This window comes from Triturus cristatus, chromosome 3_1, assembly GCF_964204655.1.
Source record: "Triturus cristatus chromosome 3_1, aTriCri1.1, whole genome shotgun sequence".
Lineage (NCBI taxonomy): Eukaryota > Metazoa > Chordata > Amphibia > Caudata > Salamandridae > Triturus > Triturus cristatus.
The window spans coordinates 519592637-519613883 of record NC_140583.1 but is presented as its reverse complement, the minus strand read 5'-3'; the positions used below and the strand labels follow the sequence as shown (position 1 = coordinate 519613883).

At 48.7% G+C, this 21247-nt stretch overlaps 1 protein-coding gene across 3 annotated transcripts in view; it reads right to left on the bottom strand.

The window, feature by feature from the left end:
* Positions 1-21247, bottom strand: part of KIF7 (kinesin family member 7) — a 448976-nt gene that overhangs the window by 251325 nt on the left and 176404 nt on the right. For all 3 annotated transcript variants that reach the window (XM_085644436.1, XM_085644435.1, XM_085644437.1), the window contains exon 8: positions 7855-7985. In XM_085644436.1, the coding sequence (XP_085500562.1) occupies positions 7855-7985 (131 nt within the window). The remainder of the gene's footprint in view (positions 1-7854; positions 7986-21247) is intronic.

The following is a 21247-nucleotide window of genomic DNA, read 5'->3' as shown; positions in this document are numbered from 1 at the left end:
CATAATTTATCAACAGCTATAGGACTCAATGATAAACACAATTAGGGCCAGGGAGGCATAGAAATGTGTAGAAATCAGGGCATAGTAGGCTTAAAAACTTTTTGTTTTTATAAGTTTATCATATATTATTAAGTCAACTATTTCACTTACCTACTATATAGTGCTATTCTGCTTCTAGAACACTGACTGGACGTTGGGGTTCACTGAGTGCAATCTATAGTCTGAGTTTTTAAGCTCCTTCACCTCCTTGTATAAGCTCTGACTGCTTGCTATCCTACAAAAGTGTATGAAGAGATAATCTGGACTATCCAATTTGGAGTGCAACAGTACTGTGGTCTTGGGATTAAGTGTTAAATAATCTTAAAGACTTGCTATGCCCATCCACCCTCTCATGCTCGGCAGCGTGGACGCTGCTGCTATCTTCATTGGGGACCCGGTGGATCTATGACGGACGCCCCGCCCCCCCCTCATCTGCAGCTACACCCTACCCCCCACCATTATGGCCCTTGCTTGATAGGCCTGTCGGGCGCGTGCTTCCTCGGACTGGAGGTGCTTGGCGAGTCTGTTTTCCTATGAGGACATCACCATGCCTGGTCGCCAGGACTGAAGAGGAAAGGAGGCGGCTGGGATTTTCCTGCCCTTTCCGACCTGCTTACCCGTGAGGATGGTTACTCTATCTGCTCCTGGCTGGGCCCCGACCTCTAGGTGGCCTTCCCTCTTGCTGCTGGGGTGTGGGATGCTTTCTGCGATTTTGCTTGCTGGACTGGGTCACCCCTGCTCCGGTTCCACTTCTGCCATCCGTCATTTTGGCCGGACCGCCGGGACATGCACCTTTCCCATCCCTCCCCCACAGGACTGAGTGGTATGCGCCTGTCATCAAGATGCAGGAACAGTTGAAGTCTCCATCCATCCCTGGGGCCGCTGGTTGGGCTCTCCCCCTCCCTGCGCCAGCCAATCTTTGCCTATGGGCTCGGCATACCGATGGGGAGGAAACCGACCCCCAACAACTCCTGTTTTTCGAGATGGTGCACCTTACTCAAACACCAGTGCAACGCCCCTCTGCAGCACCGGTTGCTAACATGGAGGCCCTCCTCAAGGAGATCTCGGCCATCGGATCTACCCTTACTGCCATGGATGCTAAGATGAGGACTCTCACGGCTGATGTACACTCGGTTCGCTAGGTGGTGTCTTCCCTTCACACCCGATTATGGTCCACCACCGACTGGATGATGAGAAGAATCGCTATGGTCACTTACCAGACTGGGGCTGGGACATTGAATTTTTGCTTCACAAGGTGACTGATGTGGAGGATCGAGCCCGGAGAGACAACTTTCGTATTAATGGTATGCATGAGGGCTTGGAGAAGGTGATATACTAGGATACCTGCAGTCAGTTGCTGGTTCTGCTACACCTCCAGTGATGCCTCTCCTGCACGCAGCAGCTCCAAGAAATGGGTGGTGGCCATCCTTATATGGAATTCCCTAACCTGCAAGATACTTAAGACATGGTCGGAGGAGGTGGGACTGTTGGGTGCTGGCCACAACAGGCAAGACTGAGCCCTTTTTGGTAACATATTGGACGTCTATGCTCTGGTGGACGTGTGGCTGTTACTGCACCTGGGGGACAGGGTATACACGTTCCTCTCCTGCCTGCACAGGACTCAGTCCGGGATTGATTACTTCCTGCTGCATGGTCAGCTCCTACCTGTGCCATTTTGGAGGCAGGCATGCCGGGTCATAGCTCGGTGCTGCTGGCTCTGGACATTGGATGCTACATGCCCCCTCCTCCCTGCTGGCGCATGAAGGCTTTGCCTTCATTTTCAATTGTGCGACCACATATGGTCCTACTTATCTGGTAATGAGGGCTCCGTATCCTCTCACAGGATCTTGTGGGCTGCTGGTAGGCGACTCAGGTGCTCTATGATGGCAGACACAGTGGTTGCCAACCACAAGCCATGGGCAGACAGGGAACTGCTGGAATGGGAAATATACACTCTCACAACCCAGTCCATGACCTCTCTCACATCAGCTGGGCCTTTCTAAGATCTGGCTGACTTTCTACTTCACGACAGCTGCAAGAAAGCACTGGTTAAACTGCAGTCGTGACGATATGATCATGGTGAGAAAGCAGGTCGACTTCTGGCCGCCAATCTGAACCAGAGGGAATCACAACTTGCCATACCGGCGATGTGATCCTGCGAGTGCCCTTCTAATATCCCCTGGTGACATTACCTCTTGATTCTCTTCCGTCTACGCTTCCCTCTACACAGAGGACCAAGGGGCCACATTGGAGGAGATGTAGGCCTTCCTGGCCACTTTACATTTGCCAGTGTCATCCACTGTGGGCAAGGAGGAGCCAACACTGAGGAGGAGGTTGCCGAGGATATAGCAGCCCTCCCGACGGGCACATCCTCAGGGAAGGTTAGGTTTCCAGGTAAATTTTATAAGGCAGGGAAGGACATCTTGCTACCCTACCTGACGAGGGAATTTCAGGAGGCAGAGGAGGCCGAATCCTTGGGGCCCCCTCCAACAAGGCCACAATTATCCTTATCCCCAGGGCTGGCAAGGAACCCCAGGCCTATGCCAGCTACCGGTTGATATCACTGCTTATTGTTGAAACAAAGGTGCTAACCAAGTTGCTGGCTATCCACTTAAGCAAAGTAATACCCCTCCTGATCCACGAATCCCAGGTGGGCTTTGTCCAAGGCCACAGCTTCAGTGATAACCTCTGCTTTTGCAGACAAAGAATGACCCCTCCGAATTATTGCCACTTTCATTGGATGCCAAGAAGGGTTGACTGGTGTTACCTTAGGGATGAGCATCCCCCCCTGGCTTGGCATGATACGGTCCTCCAGGAATCCAGACTCAAATTCCTGTACTTCAACGTGCTGCATGATTGGTACTGGTCACCATGGACACTTGAGCGGGCTCAGTTGCTTTCTCATGATCGATGCTGTAGTTGTGATGCCAACCATTGTGATCTGTTACACATCCTCTGGGCATGTTAGTCTCTTGTGGCCTAGTGGGGGGCATATGGACTCCGCTACGCCATTACTGTCCCTTTCCTGTTCCCTCCTCGTCTCACCTCGCTCTTTTTCATGACACCTAGAACAGCCAGGACCTCACTTCCCACGAGCACCAATGGGTTGCCGATGCCCTTGCCAAGCTTTGTATCCTCGGCACTGGCAGCAGCCAGCCGTACCCACCTCTAATGAATGGAGCATAGAACTACACAGAATTGCCACTCATGAACATATGACCATAAACTCAATGACAACTTGGATGCCTTCGAGCGGTCTGGTGCCCCTTTCTTGCTGTGGACAGCTCGGTTCTGTCCTGACAAGGCTTCTCAGACCCTCCCCTTAGAGTCCCAGACATCCCGGCTGCACCCTGACCTGCTGCATTTATGACCATATGCTCCATATAACTGCTACCCATCTTTCCCATGGAGGCTGCCCCCGGCTACCCTACACCACCCTGTGGTATCAACTTGCCCTTCCCTTCCCCCAGGCCAGTGGCCCGTGTTCTCCCTGCCCCCACCCAGCCTCCTGCCACTGGGGGCTCCATGCCACTGGTCCACTATGCTATTGTGGGGCTGGTCCCTCACAGCCAAGCCCTGAGCTTCAGCCCTCATTCCTCCTTCTCTGGCTACCCTGTGAGGGCGGTTTAACCTCCTTCGGGGTCTGTATAGGCCCATCAGCGTCCCCAGATTGTTAGCTCTATTGTTGTAAATGCACACGGTTTGCAGGCTGTATCATGTTTGCGTGTTGAAAACCATAATAAAAAAAGTTGCAAAAAAAATAATTTCATTAATTTAAAGTAAATGTTAAAACATAGAAGTTCAGCTTTGCCTACTATATTATGGTGGATGCATCTACCTTATAAGGTTTCTTTTGGGCTTTTGCAATGTAGCAGTTCTAAGAAAATGCTATTAAACCAAGAGTTTTACTCACAAATAAACAAAAAGTAACCAAAAGAGAGCACAGAGAGCACAGAGGTCCAAAAACACTTGCCCCAGGAACCCATGATAATAACAAGCATTTACAATGCAATAGGTCTCGCAACTGCGAGATTTTGAGCTATTGGCATTGTAAATGGCAATGGCTTATAAAATATTAAAAGGAATTGTCATTTACAATACCAATAGGTCAAACTTCGCCAAAAGCGAGACCTATTGTAATGCAGAGCACAAGTGCAGTGTCTCTGAAGCAGGCGCCGTGCTCACCAGTGAAGTTATGAAAAAAACAAAAAGAGAGAGAGAGAGACAGCGCAGTGTCCCTGAAGCATGCAAGTTTATTCAAAAGAAAAAATGAATAAAAGGTAAAAGAAAGCATGGTGTCCCTGAAGCGGACGCACATTTTTCTTAAAAGTAATTAAAACAAAGAAATTGCGTTAAGTTTTGCCTTAGTTTACTCTGTAAGTCTCGAGTGTTTCGAATCCATGATGAACCTTTAGGAATGGACGCGTGAATTTAGTGACTCCTGACACACCATTGTGATAAATGTTGTGCATTCAGGGGTGGACGGGTGAAAGCCTGGTCTTGAGACAGACATTAGTGCATCTTGTGGTAGGTAATTAATGTCATTTATTGTCTGCATAGATGGGTAGGCAAAGCTAGGCAGGGACAGTGTGAGTATTCCAACACTACCCCCCAAAAAAGGACTTTTTGCCTCTGCATGAGGCCTGTGCAGCGGAAAAGGCCTTTTGTGTTGTCTTGCTGTAATTTGATGCCACCGACAGAAGGAGCCCTAAACCTGCTGCCTTACTTTTTCATAACATGACAAAAACATAACATATTCTTCCTGATAATGACAGGTGTCTTAAGTGCCCCCCCCGAGATGGACGTGCAGACTCATGCGCCGGGTTATGCCCGAGGCAGCAAGGGCAGTCGTTTCTGGGGCCACTAACATTTGTCAGTTAAATACAGGTCATTCAAAGCCTAGTGATGAACACAGAGGGGGCTATTGTTAGTCGATAGGGAACAGATCCCTAAATGTGCCCCAATGTGTGCTCAGAACCGCAGGTGAAACACGTGCAAGACATTTTACGAGGGGTGTGTCATGTGTTGTATGTTCCGAATATGCCACTCTGATATGGCCTCAGCCAGGCTTCTCCACTTCACTGAATTGAGTCATCCTCGACCATTCGTGAACGAGCTAGTGCCAAGTTTTAGGAGGTATGATGAAGCTAGAGAGTTCCAAGGGGTGTGATTATTAGTTGAACTATGCAGGGAAGGGGAAAATGCATCATTTTAGGAGACGCTTTAAATAGGACATAGACAGGAGACAGCAATGTATTTACTCATCCAATATTAGTCAAGCAACTTGATCAGTGTATGTATTTTATAAAGTTTTATCATTTAAGGAGCAGCGATTAGTTTTGCCTTTGTTTATTACACTCCTAAATAAAACATACGAATGAAGATACCTCATTTCAAAGTTGGTGAGGCCCCCTGAGATTATGGTCACCTCTTTTGTAATCGCAACACTGAAATCCTTATGCCTGGCGCCCCTCAAACTCTTCCAGGCACCCCAGGGGTCAACTGCACATTTCAGGGTATCCAGAATGATTAATAATAATACAACTAAGAGTATAACTACAATAAAAGCGGATGCCTTTTGGTTCGCGGTTGGAAGGCAACAAACGTGCAGTCACAGTCCAGAACATTCAAGTGCAAAGCGCTTCAACGCCTCGTCAGGAGAAGTAGGCGCTAAATAAATGCAAAAATAATACAAATGCAATATGCAAAGGAATTTGACGTATTGAGGGGAGGATTGGAAAGTGGTACAATAAATAGTATTTATTGTATAGTGCCTGATGTCACAGCCACTGTGCGTTGGTATTGCAGATAACGTATTTTACTGCTACGCATCACAACGTTTCTCAGACTGCGTAGGAGCAGACTAAGCTCACACCATAATTACTGCAACAGGTATATTAACCCACCCAACTGTTGAGAGGCTTTTGTGTAAACACATAGTGCCAGGCAAAAGGGAGAATGAGAGGAAGGCACACTTCAAGGTACATGAGACAGCAGTTTACAATGGGGTGGAGTGCAAAAACAGCATTGTTGAGGCACAATGGAGAGAAAGCACACAAGTACATTTGAATTTTGACGAGAGTTTTATCCAAATGGATCAATAGAAAAGGACATTAGCACCGATCGGCTAGCGCCAAAACACAGATTTGCTCTTCCAAGTCCATGCTGCACATATTGTATTGTGCATTTAACTTTCAAGATAAGCTCTGACGTGGTATGTTATGACGAGTTAAACTGAGCTCTGTTAAGTGAATGCAGCGTGGTGCAATACATGTTACAAGCTGGTATAGACCAGGTTACTACGTGACTGGCTAGTTTTATTCCACAAGAAGCGGAGATATTCCAGAGGGATAATTTTACACCTGTTAGTTATGTTCCTATAATCTGCCCCATGGCCACTGTGTCTTCCTGTCTGCCCCTCCGCCACTCCCTTCTGCCTCGCCACCATTGCTGTCGCCTGTTAACCCCCACCTCTTTTACATTGTCCTCTCTCTAACAACCCGGCACGGTGTAGTGTGGATGGATTTGAGCCACACAATTCCCACATACATACATCCCTGTGAATTATGAATTTCACACAACCGGAGGCCTTATGTTTAATTATTTCCTTCGCCCCACATAATCACCTTCTAAACATAACGATGCATTTATGTAGTGCAAACATCAAAAACTCCACTACATCAGTGCCCTTTGTGAAGCAGCACCCTCTCCAAGAATGGTGAAAGAAACCCGAACATTGCACTGGCAATCAGGGCAAAAACTGTTTATATGTACAACCCTACATACCAAGTAACACAACTAACATGTTTTTATCCTTACACTGCCGACAACCACACTGTACAGCACTTTAGTTAAGTTGCCGGCTCCTAGAACCCTTTTTATGCTTAAAATCAGTCCCTTTAAAGCGTACTGCCAGCCACGCTGCTCCCTGGGCCTCAGGCCCTGCAGCGCACGCTTGGACTTCCAAAGGGGCCGCACCACCCGGACGATCTCTGGCAGCTCCCATGACCAGGATGCCCACTGGACAAAGAGGCGGCTCCTCCTCGGCAGCTGCCCAACTACGTCCCAGCTCGGCCGAGGAGAGGAACTGGTCTACCACTGGCATTCGGCACACCGACCGCCCCTACTGCAGCATTATCCAGGCTGTTTTAAAAGTGAAAGCGGGCGTTGCTGCTAAATGTAAGCGAAGCTAGTCGTCCGCCGAATGGAGAAACCTAATAAAGGAAATAGTACACGCCCTTGTAACAACCAAGTAAAGGGGCCAGTAGCCATGGCAGGATACAAATGACGACATGGCTGTACTAAGGAGGGACTAACAAGTCTCATAATGAACCAGAAGACGGCATTTACAAAGGACAAGCACATAAGCCAATGAAAAATAAGGGCGGGACAGTGGGCAAAGCTTCTCTTCGTACTGAACTACCACAGCTCTTCGAGGAGCAGCGCTTGTGCGCTGGCTCTCACTTGGACTTAAAAATATAATTACGAAAAGAATTAAGAGCTGAACTTATTTTACAGGTATCAGCTTGCAAAACTAGGTCAGTCTTTTGAGAAGGACATTCAAAACAATTATAAATAAAGATTATTTTTTCTAGTATCAGGACTACACAAGTTGACGGGTATATTCTGATGGTTATAAACACAAATTAATATCTTGAGTTGAGAAGTGACAAAATATTTGCAACACTCAGACTCTTTGCCTGGCAGAGACCCTTTTTACATTATACAAAGCATGCATATCTAGTGATAAGCATACTGCAAAGGTTTTGTGAAAACAAAAATACATACAACCATGCTTGAGCTAGATGAACATACATTTGCACAGTTCTCCGTGTAACTTAATAGTAGCATCCATATCTTGAATTTGTTCTAAGCCAGTTTGGCCATGCTCAAAATTTGCCTTGAGATGAATACTGTCGCCATCAGCATATATCAGGCTGCCATTTCTGAAAACACAAAAAAACAGACTAGTCCATATCTCTCCATGTGCACTAAAGATAATGCAGCTCTTACAAATTGCATTAAGGTAAACACCAAATGCACATAAATAAGTTTTCATTCAGATGGAGTGGCAGGTACAAAAAGTTACTTTATGTAATGATATTTCTAGTGGATACATGATCTTCAAGCAGATTCCTCACCTTAAGAATTATCCTTAGAAGCATCTGGCTAGTTCACATACCCTTTACCCAGCAAATTTTCTCAAGCTTCAGCCGCAATTCTGCTCTCGGCAGGATGACACTGAAATATATTCGTCTGCAAAAGCTGCGCTGGCTTCAGGTCCTGGTAATTTTTCTGAATTCCAACACCACGTACATAACATGTTTGCTTATCTTGGGATCTTACTGGTCATGGCACTCTCTCACAGGGGAGTAGGAAGGGATCTTCGAGAAGATTATGCACGAGCATTAGCGTTACTACAGGCAAGTAAACTTTTATTCTGATGGGTACATCTTTCAGCAGTTTACTCACCTGATGAATGGGGACCAAAGTAATACCTTCCAGGTAGGTGGGATGAAGTAGCACAAGTTAACTAAAAAAGTGACGCAGCACCACTCATGGAAAGTACCCATCACTGCATACCGGAGATCTGAGATTTAGTGCTCTGCAAAAATATGTAAAGATGATCATGTAGCTGTCTGAAAGATTTCACCAACGCTTCTTGAAAGGGCATAGGAGGATGTCAAGGCCCTAGTGGAATGTGCACAAATGCCCTAGGAGAGATTCTTTGTGGAACAGTGAATCAGGGCATTGCAAATCTAGATAGAGAAGCTAACCCAACATGAATTGGTGCATTTGGTCACCATCTTGCTATTAGCTCTAAAGAAGCACACAAAGACCTTATTGTCTTCAAGGTAAGAAGACAAGCCAGGCAACTGTGCTTTGAAACCAATGGCGAGCCATCAGAAAGTCAGCACAAGGTTCAAATACCACCAAGGAACCTTCTAAAAAACGTGGCAATTTGAACAGGGAAGGTCGATCAAGAAGACAAATTCAGATAGTGCAGTCAAGTCGTTTTTAATTGTAGCCACTGCCAGGCGCGGATGTGCAAGAATAAACAAATTTACTCAAGCGACCTACACAGACTGATTTGGTAGAGAGTTTCCTGTCTACTAAGATAACATTTTTAAATTCATCAGGAAGGCAAAAGGACTATATGGCACCGCGCAATCTCCACATATGCAGCAGTCACATTTAAGGATAGGGGTGAAGGCTAACAAACCACCATCTGCAAAAGCCTGTCCTCTAGCCCCAAGGGAGGAAGAGATGACCTAAGGCTGAGTACTAGGGTCAGCTCAGTGTACCCAATCTTCTCATCCAAACTAGGGTGATCCGAGATCAGCCGCGCTTGATTTTCCTGCACCTTCCACAGGACTATTAACAGAAGCTAATTGTTGGAAACTTATACTGTATATCAATCAATCAATCAATCAGGGAATTGTAAGAGCGCTACTCACCGGTGAGGGTCTCAAGACGCTGAGGGGAAGGGGAAGGGGGAGGGGGGAGGGGGGTGGGGGGGGTCCGCAGATCTGATTAGCGGGTCCGCAGATCTGATTAGCCTTAGAGCCAGGTCTTGAGGGTCTTCCTGAAGGTTTTCAGGGAGGAGGCGCGTCTGATGTCTGACGGTAGCTCATTCCAGGTCTTGGCTGCAATGTGAGAGAAGGATCTTCGCTCTGCTCTGGCTCTGTTGATGCGCGGGGTTTCGACCAGTGCGAGGTCGGAAGATTGGAGTTTTCTTTTGGGTACGTGGAAGTTGATTCTGTCGTGGAGGTATTTGGATCCGTTGTTGTGTAGGCATTTGTAGGCATGAGTGAGGATTTTGAAGGCGACTCTTGTCCACGGGGAGCAAGTGGAGACTTCGTAGGTGTTTGCCGATGTGTTCGTGTTTTGGGGTGATGCAGAGGACGAGTCCGGCAACAGTGTTCTGTATTGTCTGGAGTTTGCGAAGAAGGGACTTGTTGATGCCGGGGTAGAGTGCGTTTTCATAGTCCAGTCTGCTGGTAATGAGTGCGTGGGTGACTATTAATTCCTTGACTCAGGGGGGGGTTCCACTTGAAGGTCTTGCAGAGGATGTTGAAGCAGCTGGAGGTGACGGCACTGACCTGTCGGTTCATGGTGAGTGATGAGTCGAGTACGATGCTGAGGTTCTTGGCGTGGTCTGAGGGGGTAGGTGGGCTTCCGAGGGCGGTTGGCCACCAGGTGCTGTCCTATGCAGAAGGGGTGGTACAGAGGACGAGGACTTCTGTCTTCTCGGCGTTCAGCTTCAGGCAGCTGTTGGTCATCCAGACTGTGACGTCTTGTATTCCTTTCTGGAAGTTGAGTTTGGCAGTGGTGGGGTCTTCGGTGAGGGAGAGGATGAGCTGGGTGTCATCGGCGTAGGATACGATGTTGAGACCGTGTTGTCGGACGATGTCTGCGAGGTGGGCCATGTAGATGTTAAAGAGGGTGGGGCTCAGTGATGAACCCTGTGGGACTCCGCAGGTGGTTTTCGTGGGATCGGAGAGGAAGGGTGGGGTGGGAGTCTGATCCTTTGGCTTCTTCCGGTGAGGAATGACCGGATCCAGTCCAGGGCTGTTCCTTGTATGCCTGCGTCATGTAGTCTGGCGACTAGTGTGCGGTGGGAGACGGTGTTGAAGGCCGCTGATAGGTTGAGTAGGATGAGGGCTGCGGAGTGGCCTTGGTCCAGGAGGGTACGGATGTTGTCTGTGGCGGCGAGTAGGGGGGTCTCTGTGCTGTGTAGATAGGAAGACTAGCTGAGCATGAAGGGAACCATTCAGAGGGAACTGTATCACAGAAAACTAAGGAAACCTGCTGGGAAAAGGCAAACAGATCCACAAATGAAACACTAATCTGGAGAAGATCACCGGTCACTCTATCACTTTGGGTTGTAGCTTCTACTCAGTCTTGCAGTAAGAGTTGACTAAGAGCACCTGCCCTCACACTGAAAGCCTGCAAGGTGAGCCATAATCGGGAAGATTCCTTGTCCCTGTTCCACTGTCACAGGTGAATCTCCTCCCAACATAGGGCCCACAAACCCACACTACCTTGTCTGCCGATATAATGACCATTAGTGGTGTTGTCCAACTGAATCTGAATGGTGTGTCCTGAGATGTCAGGAATGAGTTCCTTCATTGCAAGTCAGACCACCCACAGCCGGAGTAAATTTATGCAAAGGTTCTGCCATGATACGGACCAAAGGCCCAGCTTCATGTTGCTCAGATGTACACGCCAGACAAGCGAGGAGTTGTCTGTGATCACAGGAGCAAGAGTCCTGAGAAGGGTGAAAGGATCAAATACCAAAATGTTGGAGAGGCCCATACACCAATGCAGATCCAGATGAACAGTGCAAGATCTGTGCTTTAGCTGCCTGCTTCCACTGATACTGTACCTAGTGTGATATGAGGTATCAATGAATGTCTCGAGTCCGCTATCTAGAATGGAATACGAGGCCAAGCAGATGCATGTTCTGCAGAACCGGGATTCAATTCAGGGTCAGAATATTTCAATTTATCTCCTGGTAATCAAAAAAGCTTGAGGAACAAATGATGAATGGAATGCTGAACAATGCAAACATTCACCCCAAGTCACAAAGATCTGGGTTCAATCCATTGTTCTTTTGCTCACCACGCCACCCCAGTTTGGACCCAGCTAAATGCAAATCACTCTTGACCCTGCTCCTCATGGGAACAGTCCAGCCCGAACTGCCAATCCAGACCCCCCCTGGACTAGAAACAAGTATCCTAGGACCGGTTTCGGGGTATCAACCCTCAGCCAGAACGATGGATTAAACCCAAATCTGTGACCGGTGTTGGGGGGGGGGGGGGAGGGGGGGGGGGTTAGGGGGGGGTCGAGCCGTTGAAGTTTCAGCACTCCGTCCATCATCTTGTTGTTTTTGCTATGTTTGACTAAGTGGCCAAGGGTATGCCCAGATGTGGGTCCCTTGCTCGCTGTGCCACTGGATTTAAGCTAGCCTGGCTGATTAGGTTTAATATCCTGAAACCAGTGCCAGGATGCTTGTATAAACGTGTATAAATCCCTAGTGCAGCTTGAATGAAATTATATGGGGTGACTCCCCCCAGGCATGGCGTGGTATGCATGCATGTGTCAACAACAATGAAAGATTAACAAAACGCAACTGTCAATGAGAAAAGGGGCAAGCGGTAAAGGAGCTGCCGGGCCACCTATTGTCCAACACACAGGTACTGAATCAAAATGGCAAAGATTAGCAAAAATATAAAAATATGCACTGAAGACTAGTAGAAACAGCAATAGAGAAGGAGTGTGCTTGCGGTATATATATATATATATCTATATCGCTTCATCTCCGTAAGCAGCTGTAGTTTTCTACTGCCATAAATCAGAGTGCAGACCACAGAGTCCGTGTTGCCATTCAAGATTTATTCAGCCACAGCTAACACGGTCGGCATGACGCGTTTCGATCCCAGAAGGACCTTGATCACATGACGCGCTCATACATCTCAAGGTATATTAAATAACATTTTTTTACATTTTTTTGCAATTTGCTTAAAGAGACATGCATGCAAAGTTCAGTTGGGTCATAGACACAGAAGAAATCTTCAAAGTGAGTTTTTGGTTTCATGTTGTAACTCATTCAATGTGCAAATAGCAATTGTTAAAATTGTTTCACAATGCTAAAACACATAAAAAAAGGCTACTTAATGTATATACCTTCATAAAAAGTATGTAAACATTATTACCAGGCAATCAGCCATGTTTAAAACTAATATATATATATTCACTGAAAAAAACATAGGTTTCAGGCCTGATATAGTTAGGAATTATCATTTAAAAAACCTTAGAAATTCACTGAAAAAACAATAGGTTTTAGGGGTGTTATAATTAGCTGGACATTTCACTCGAACAAAACCATTGAAATTCCTCCGATAAAGTTAGTTGTACTAACTACATGTCGCGCGCCCGCAATCCACTGCAGATGATGTCACATATTACATCATTCAAGACATGGTCAGTGACATCACTGATGACATCTCAAATTGAAATGAAGTGACATCAGAGATGTCATCACTGATGTCACTGACCATGTCATGAGTGATGTCATATGTGACGTCATCAGTAGTGCATTGCGGAGGCGCGAGTTATAGTTAGGTGAACTAACTATAACGGGGGAATTTCTAGGGTTTTGTACGAGGGAAATGCCCAGCTAACTATAACGCCCCTGAAACCTATGGTTTTTTCAGTGAATTTCAAAGGTTTTTTAAATGCCAATTCCTAACTATAACGTGCATGAAACCTATGGTTTTTTCAGTGAATTTCAAAGGCTTTTTAAATGCTAATTCCTATCTATAACTTATCTCTAAAGATATCATGTTTAATGATTTTCATTGGATTTCTATATTTTTCAAATTCAGTGTGTCAATTTCATTAATTATGTTTTTTTGAAATTCTTTTTTAACACTATTTTAACCTATTTTTTCAATTAAATATTTTCAAAATTAAAAAATATTTGTTTTTATTGGGTTTTTCAAACATTTTTTAAAATATTTTTTAACTATATGTTCAAAACTTTATTTTATATATTTTTTTCCATGTTTTTTTGATCCGCGCACCCTATGCGCACCATTCTCGATCCCTACGTGATAGCATCCGCGCATGGTATGCGTTGGGTACGTGTTTGGTGCGCGATCGCAATGCAACCGGTACGCGACTCCCAGCCTATACGCGACACGTTCGATGTATGCGACGTTTACGCGCTTCCGCGATGCGTCATCTGTGTCTATGACACGGTAGGTGCGCGGATCCCGCAAAATATTTAACATTTAAAAAAACATATATATGTATTTCATGTGAATATTATTTGAAGACAAACTCTAAACTAGTCTTAAAAGTAATATTTTTACATCTAATCCTATATTTCTTTTTAATTCAATTTTGCGGATGCGCGCTGGGTGCGTGATGCGTAAGCGCAGGGTGCGCGGATCCCATGTGACCTGCAAAAAAAAGGGATTTGATTGGTTCATTACACTTCCTGTTCTAACTATTGAAAGACCCCACCCAATTCAATCATTCTTCTTTGACCTTCTTTGGAGGAGTAACTCTTTGCAGAGAAGAAGATTTTTTTAGACTAAGTTTACACTTAGCTCTAACTTTTTTCAACCAAAAATGGCTTCAGGGCAGCAGGCATCACCTGCATCTCCTCATACATCTGAGGATGAATTTTTGGAGGAGACACCACGCACAACACGTTTTTCATCTGTGGTGTGGAAATTTTTTACTTTTCCCGAGGGGCAAACGAAGGCCAATGCCACCTTGGTCACGTGCAAGATTTGCAAAAGAGTGCTGTCTCGAGGTGATCCTAACAAAAAATACTCTTGCGGGACGGCTAGTATGATGAAGCACCTGAGGACCCTTCATCCTAACAATCTTGCACGAGAAAAATGCCGACGGATGAGAGACACTCCTGCGCCTTCCACCTCATCGCAGCCAAGCACTTCAAGAGTGCATCCATCAGGCCAAAATTTGGACATCCGTCCTCAATTTCAATTTTTAAAAGTGCTCTGCACTAAGTGCAATGCGACTTTGTGCTACAGTGAGCAGTCGATCGATCTGATCTGCCGCCAGCAAGAAAGTCACAATTGCTAGGTTTTTTTTTTTGTTGGTTTTTTGTTCCCTGAAGTTCATTGTTTGGTTCCTCCAGGTTTTTTTTTTTTTTTTGGTACTTATAAGTACCATGTGACAGACCAGCGGGGGTTACACAACAAGAGCTCCCCGGGGGCACTCGGACGGCTCGACTGGTGCTGACGCTGACGACAGAAGGAGGGCGGAGCCGAGAAGCGGACGTAAACCCGGAAGCAGACGCCGTGGAGGAGAGACGCAAAGGAGGCGAGGAGTTCGAGGGAGACGAAGGAGACGGAGGGAGCAGAAGCAAGGCGACGGTGACGAGCACGGAGGAGTCCAGCTGGGCGGCAGCTCGTGGAAGCAACGACGAGGCGGGAGCGAGGCCCCAGGCGAATCCCGAGGAGGACGATCTGGACGAGGCGACCGGGTCCCTGTCAGCGGGCTCCGGTTTCAGGCGAGTAGTGGGGAATACAGGGCGGTCCTTGTTCGGGTGGTGGCAGAAGGAGGCGGGTTTCTCAGGTCTATAGACTGGGTGGGCTACGGCAGCGGGGACGGGTAAAAGAGGGAACTGAGTCCTCACGCCCATAGCCGATAACAGTCCAGACCAGAGAGGATACCGCAGAGCAAAAGAGGGGGTATCCCATTAAACCCCATCTCCCTGAAGAAAGGGCCCAGGGAGGTGGATAGGGTGAGTGAACCCTCGGAATCACACGAACGCAGCGCAACCTAGGGAGAGGAATCCCTGTGCAGAGCCAGGTAGTGTAGGGCCAGAAAAGCCCACTGACGCGGGTTAACTAACCGCCTGTCCTTTTCTATTTCCGAGGGGACGTCTGGCGAAACCAGCCCCGCGAAGAGACCCGAGCAGACGCTAGAAGTCCCAAGAACCCAGAGGAGAAACTGACGGCAACAAGGAGCGACCCTGAGCCACAGGAGGACAATCACCCTGGTGTTACTCCCTTGTATAGGGCCAATAAAAGCCTACCTACCTCATAATCTAGTCTTTCGCTTCTGTGGACCGTGACAGTGGTGTCAGAAGTGGGATCCACCACACCCGAACGCCATGTCGCAACCCATTGGATTGAACGAAATGCTGACGCAATTAGCAGAAGGACAGCGCCATCTGCAGCTAGTACTGGAAGCACAGTACACAGAAGCAAAACGGGACAGAGACCACCTACAAGAGGCTCTCCGAGCACAGGCCGGCCTCATGGTACAAAACCAAGCAGTCCAAGATACAGCCATACAGAAGCTAACAGAGACCATCGCAAGTACGAAAGTGCATCCCAACGTGCGAGCTCAGTTTTACAAAAGTACAGGGCAGGAGAGGACCCGGACTTCTTTTTTACCAACTTTGAGCGAGCGGCAAGCACGGCCCAGTGGCCCACGGAGAGGTGGGGCCAGTACATCGCCCCCTTACTGTCTGGTGACCTACAGACAGCCTATCAGGCAGCGAATCCTGGAGGAACTACCCCCTATGAAACAATAAAGAAAACGATCCTGGAGAGACTTGGATGTGACCAGGAACACTATCGTGCCCGTTTTCGGAGGGAGAAGTGGCAAGCCCAGGACAACCCCCGGGCTTTCTATTATCGCATCTAAGACCTCGGGACTAGGTGGCTACACCCCCACTCCTCTAGCATGGAAGAAGTAATGGATAAAGTGCTGCTTGAACAATTCGTAGAAGGTCTCCCAATGGCCACCCGGTTGTGGGTCCGACAACACCCAAACCTTACGGTGCCCTATGCCATAGAGCTAGCATGTGCGCATCAGCGAAACCCAGAAGCTAGACCCTTCACACCCCGGCTCCCGACCACCCTTATCCATCGATGGAGGGCCGCCACACCAAACCCCTTGGCTCCTGCCCCTCGTCCGCTCATTGACCCCCGGTTCCTGCCCCGTCAATCCCCCAAAGAGGGAACACAAGGGCCCTAATGCTTCCATTGCGCCGAATGGGGTCATATCTCCCGTAAATGCCCACAGAAGCCGGTTAGTGCTGAACCCATGGACATCGGATACACAAAGGGGAGGATACTCTGGGCGGGAGACGGGAAAGAGGCGTACCACCTGACCCTGCAGGTAAACGACGTAGACACCAAGGTCCTAATAGATTCCGGATGTAGGCATTCTGTCATTTCCCAAGAGCGGATACATCCCCGCCAGTGGCGGGAAGGAGAGAGTGTATCCATCACGTGTGTCCACGGGGATCAGAAAAGCTAACCCGTCGCGGTGGTATCTCTCAGCAACGGCGAAACCAAAGAGTGGATTAAGGTAGGGGGCATTCCCCGAATGGTGGAAGACATGATTATCGGGACAGACTATGTTAATTTCCCCTCCCTGCTCTCTATGGCCATCAAAGAGAAAGACACACGGGGATGGCTACAGGATGCTCCCCTATACAACGCCGAGATACAGCCGGGTGTGTATAAGACAAAGAAGACCCGTAATGAGAAAAGAAAACAGGGAATGCTTAAGGTGTTAAACGGTCTGTCTAACACACCCTCTCCCTCCTCCCTAGGTACAGAGGATGCACCCACGCCACCACCCAGCTTTAGGGCTGCACAAAGAGAGGATCCGGCTTTGGAACAAGCCTGGGCCCGAGCAACGGCCGACGAGGATAGCCAGATAGGCCCTTGTTTTATTATCACAAAAGGACTGTTGTATAGAAAAATAACAAAGTCCGGAGACATAGTAAGACAACTCCTGGTCCCTTTGTCGTTCCGTGATCAGGTACTCTATTTGGGCCATAATCAAGCTGAAGGGGGCCATTATGGGAGGAAAAAAACCGAGGAATACCTCTTAAGGCGGTTTTACTGGCCTGGGGTCTTTCCCGATATCAGGAGATATTGCACGGCCTGCCCCACATGTCAGGTGACCAATCCCCCACATGTCCCCAAAGCTCCGCTACAACCCCTTCCTATCATAGACATACCCTTCTCCCGAGTAGGTATGGACCTAGTAGGACCCTTGCTCATTTCGTCACGGGGCTATAGGTATATCCTCGTGTTGGTTGACTATGCGACTCGCTACCCCGAGGCCATCCCCCTCACGAGCATGACCACTAGTAGCGTAGCCCAAGCGATTATCACGTTCTTTAGCAGGGTGGGGTTTCCCAAAGAACTCCTCACCGACCAGGGAACACCCTTCATGTCCCGTTTAATGGCCCAAATATGTTCTTTGCTAGGGGTACGACAGATTCGCACATGCGTCTATCACCCCCAAACGGACGGCCTCGTCGAGAGATATAACCAAACGGTGAAACTCATCCTGAAGAAAACCGTGTCCGAGACCGGGAGGGATTGGGACCGACAGTTGCCCTTGACCCTTTTTGCCATACGAACACATACACAGTCCTCTACCGGGTTTAGCCCCTTTGAACTGGTGTTCGGTAGAAAACCTAGGACTCTGGTGGATATGGCAGCCGAACAGTGGGAGGAGGAGGAGGAGGATGAGGGAAAACCACTCCTCGCATACACCACTCAGCTGAAAACCCGATTATCAACACTTTGGAACCAGGTTAGGGACAACCTCGATGCGGCCCAACACAGACAAAAAAGGGTATACGACCGACACACCACCCTCAGACACTTCACCGTGGGTGACAAAGTTCTGCTCCTTCTACCCACCTCCGATAACAAACTCCTAGCCCGCTGGCAAGGACCTTATGCGGTCCTCGCCCAAATCACACCTGTCACCTACAGGATAGCCGTGCCTCACAGCGGCACGAAAGGACAGATATATCATGTCAACCTACTAAAACTGTGGGTAGACGACGCAGACAACCCAAACAAACCATCCCCAACCCTACTCATCACTGACAGCAAACCTCTTGATATATCCTTTCCCTCCATGGGCAGTGTTACTATTCCTGAATCCATACCCAAAGGTTCCCACTTAAGCCCTGAACAGAACCATACCCTCCTAGATCTCCTTCGAAACTATCAGGACGTGTTCTCCACTAACCCCGGGAGAACCACCCTTGTACAGCACGATATCCGAACCAATGGGGCGACACCAATCAGACAACGACCCTATCGCATTCCAGAGACAAGACGACAGGTCGTAGAAAACGAAGTGCAAGACATGCTCTCCGCCGGCATTATTCAACCATCTTGTAGTCCTTGGTGCTCACCCATCGTTCTGGTACCCAAACCGAACGGCACTGTGCGCTCCTGTGTTGACTATAGACGCCTGAACGCCGTGTCACGCTTCGATTCCTATCCTATGCCACGTGTCGATGAGATGCTTGACCGCTTAGGGACAGCCCGTTACATGACGACACTTGACCGGACGAAAGGGTATTGGCAGATAGCGCTATCCCCGGACGCACAAGAAAAGACGGCCTTTGCCACCCCTTCGGGCTTATACCACTTTCGAGTCCTTCCCTTTGGGTTGCATGGGGCCCCTGCCACCTTTCAGCGTCTTAAGTACATTGTACTAAAACCCCACCATAAGTATACGGCCGCCTATTTAGATGACATAGTCGTCTTCGGCACCACCTGGGAGAGACATTTAGAACATCTAGGGGCTGTCCTACTTAGTCTTCGGGAGGCCGGACTCACTGCCAACCCAGATAAGTGTATGTTAGCAACAGACAACATTAAGTTTCTAGGCTACCACATACAACATGGACTCATTAAACCACAAGTGGACAAAGTGAACGCTATCCAAACCCTAACCAAACCAACCACAAAACGGGGTATCAGGGCGTTCTTGGGACTTGTGGGTTATTATCGACGCTTTATACCCAGGTTTACTGAAGAGGCCGCCCCGCTCACAGACATGTTGAAGAAAACACAACCAAACACGATCCATACTTGGACCCCAGAACAAACTCACAGCTTCGATACCCTCAAGTCCCGACTGTGCAACAACCCCCTTCTGATTTGCCCGTATTTTGCCCACCCGTTCACGCTTCAAACCGATGCATCGGACAGGGGCTTGGGAGCGGTCCTTTCACAGGTGGCGTCCTCCGGGGACTCTCACCCAGTTGTCTACCTTAGCCGCAAACTCCTGCCCCGAGAAGTCCACTACTCCACAGTGGAGAAAGAGTGTTTGGCGATCCGGTGGGCGGTCCAGGCCCTGCAATACTACCTCCTGGGTCGTTCTTTTACCCTGTTAACCGATCATGCCCCTCTGGTATGGCTGGCAAAACATAAAGACACCAACCCCCCCGTGTTCTTCGATGGTTCTTAGCCCTACAACCTTTTTCCTTCCAGGTGACACATTGTCCGGGCGCTCAGCAGGCTAACGTGGACTTCCTCTCACGCTGCCCGACGTCTTCATGGCCCGATCGGCCATGCCGGGTGGAGAGGTACTGTGACGGACCAGCGGGGGTTACACAACAAGAGTGCACTCGGACGGCTCGACTGGTGCCGACGACAGAAGGAGGGCGGAGCCGAGAAGCGGACGTAAACCCGGAAGCAGACGCCGTGAAGGAGAGACGCAAAGGAGGCGAGGAGTTCGAGGGAGACGAAGGAGACAGAGGGAGCAGAAGCAAGGCGACGAGCACGGAGGAGTCCAGCTGGGCGGCAGCTCGTGGAAGCAGCGAATCCCGAGGAGGACGCTCTGGACGAGGCGACCGGGTCCCTGTCAGCGGGCTCCGGTTTCAGGCGAGTAGTGGGGAATAACAGGGCGGTCCTTGTTCGGGTGGTGGCAGAAGGAGGCGGGTTTCTCAGGTCTATAGACGGGGTGGGCTACGGCAGCGGGGACGGGTAAAAGAGGGAACTGAGTCCTCACGCCCATAGCCGATAACAGTCCAGACCAGAGAGGATACCGCAGAGCAAAAGAGGGGGTATCCCATTAAACCCCATTTCCCTGAAGAAAGGGCCCAGGGAGGTGGATAGGGTGAGTGAACCCTCGGAATCACACGAACGCAACGCAACCTAGGGAGAGGAATCCCTGTGCAGAGCCAGGTAGTGTAGGGCCAGAAAAGCCCACTGACGCGGGTTAACTAACCGCCTGTCCTTTTCTATTTCCGAGGGGACGTCCGGCGAAACCAGCCCCGCGAAGAGACCCGAGCAGACGCTAGAAGTCCCAAGAGCCCAGAGGAGAAACCGACGGCAACAAGGAGCGACCCTGAGCCACAGGAGGACAATCACCCTGGTGTTACTCCCTTGTATAGGGCCAATAAAAGCCTACCTACCTCATAACCTAGTCTTTTGCTTCCCTTTTTTTTCCCTTGGATCCGTGCACCCAACGCGAGGGAATCTGTGCACCCAACACGATAGGATGCGCGCACCGTGCACGCATTTTGCCGTTTTTTTTAAAAAAAAGGGGGCCCCAGGGGGTCCTTCTGGGACCCCCTTAAGCAGATCTAGATAGTCAGAGTATTTCCACACTGCCCCCTTTATATGTTTTACACACTTATTCCCCTTGCTTATTCAGCCTCGCTTCTACTGAGGCAGAAAATGGCCGCCAACAGTTCCTGGTTTCGAATGTAGACAGACACTCGACAGCCAATTAGCATTCAGCGCGTGATCGTCAGGGTGCACGCTCGGTTCGGGAAGGGTGACCTTACGGTGCGGGTAGGGTGCGCGGATCCTCCCCGGCCATAGATATCACTAACTTTTTTACCCTAATATTCTCAGGAACTACTGAACAGATTCACACC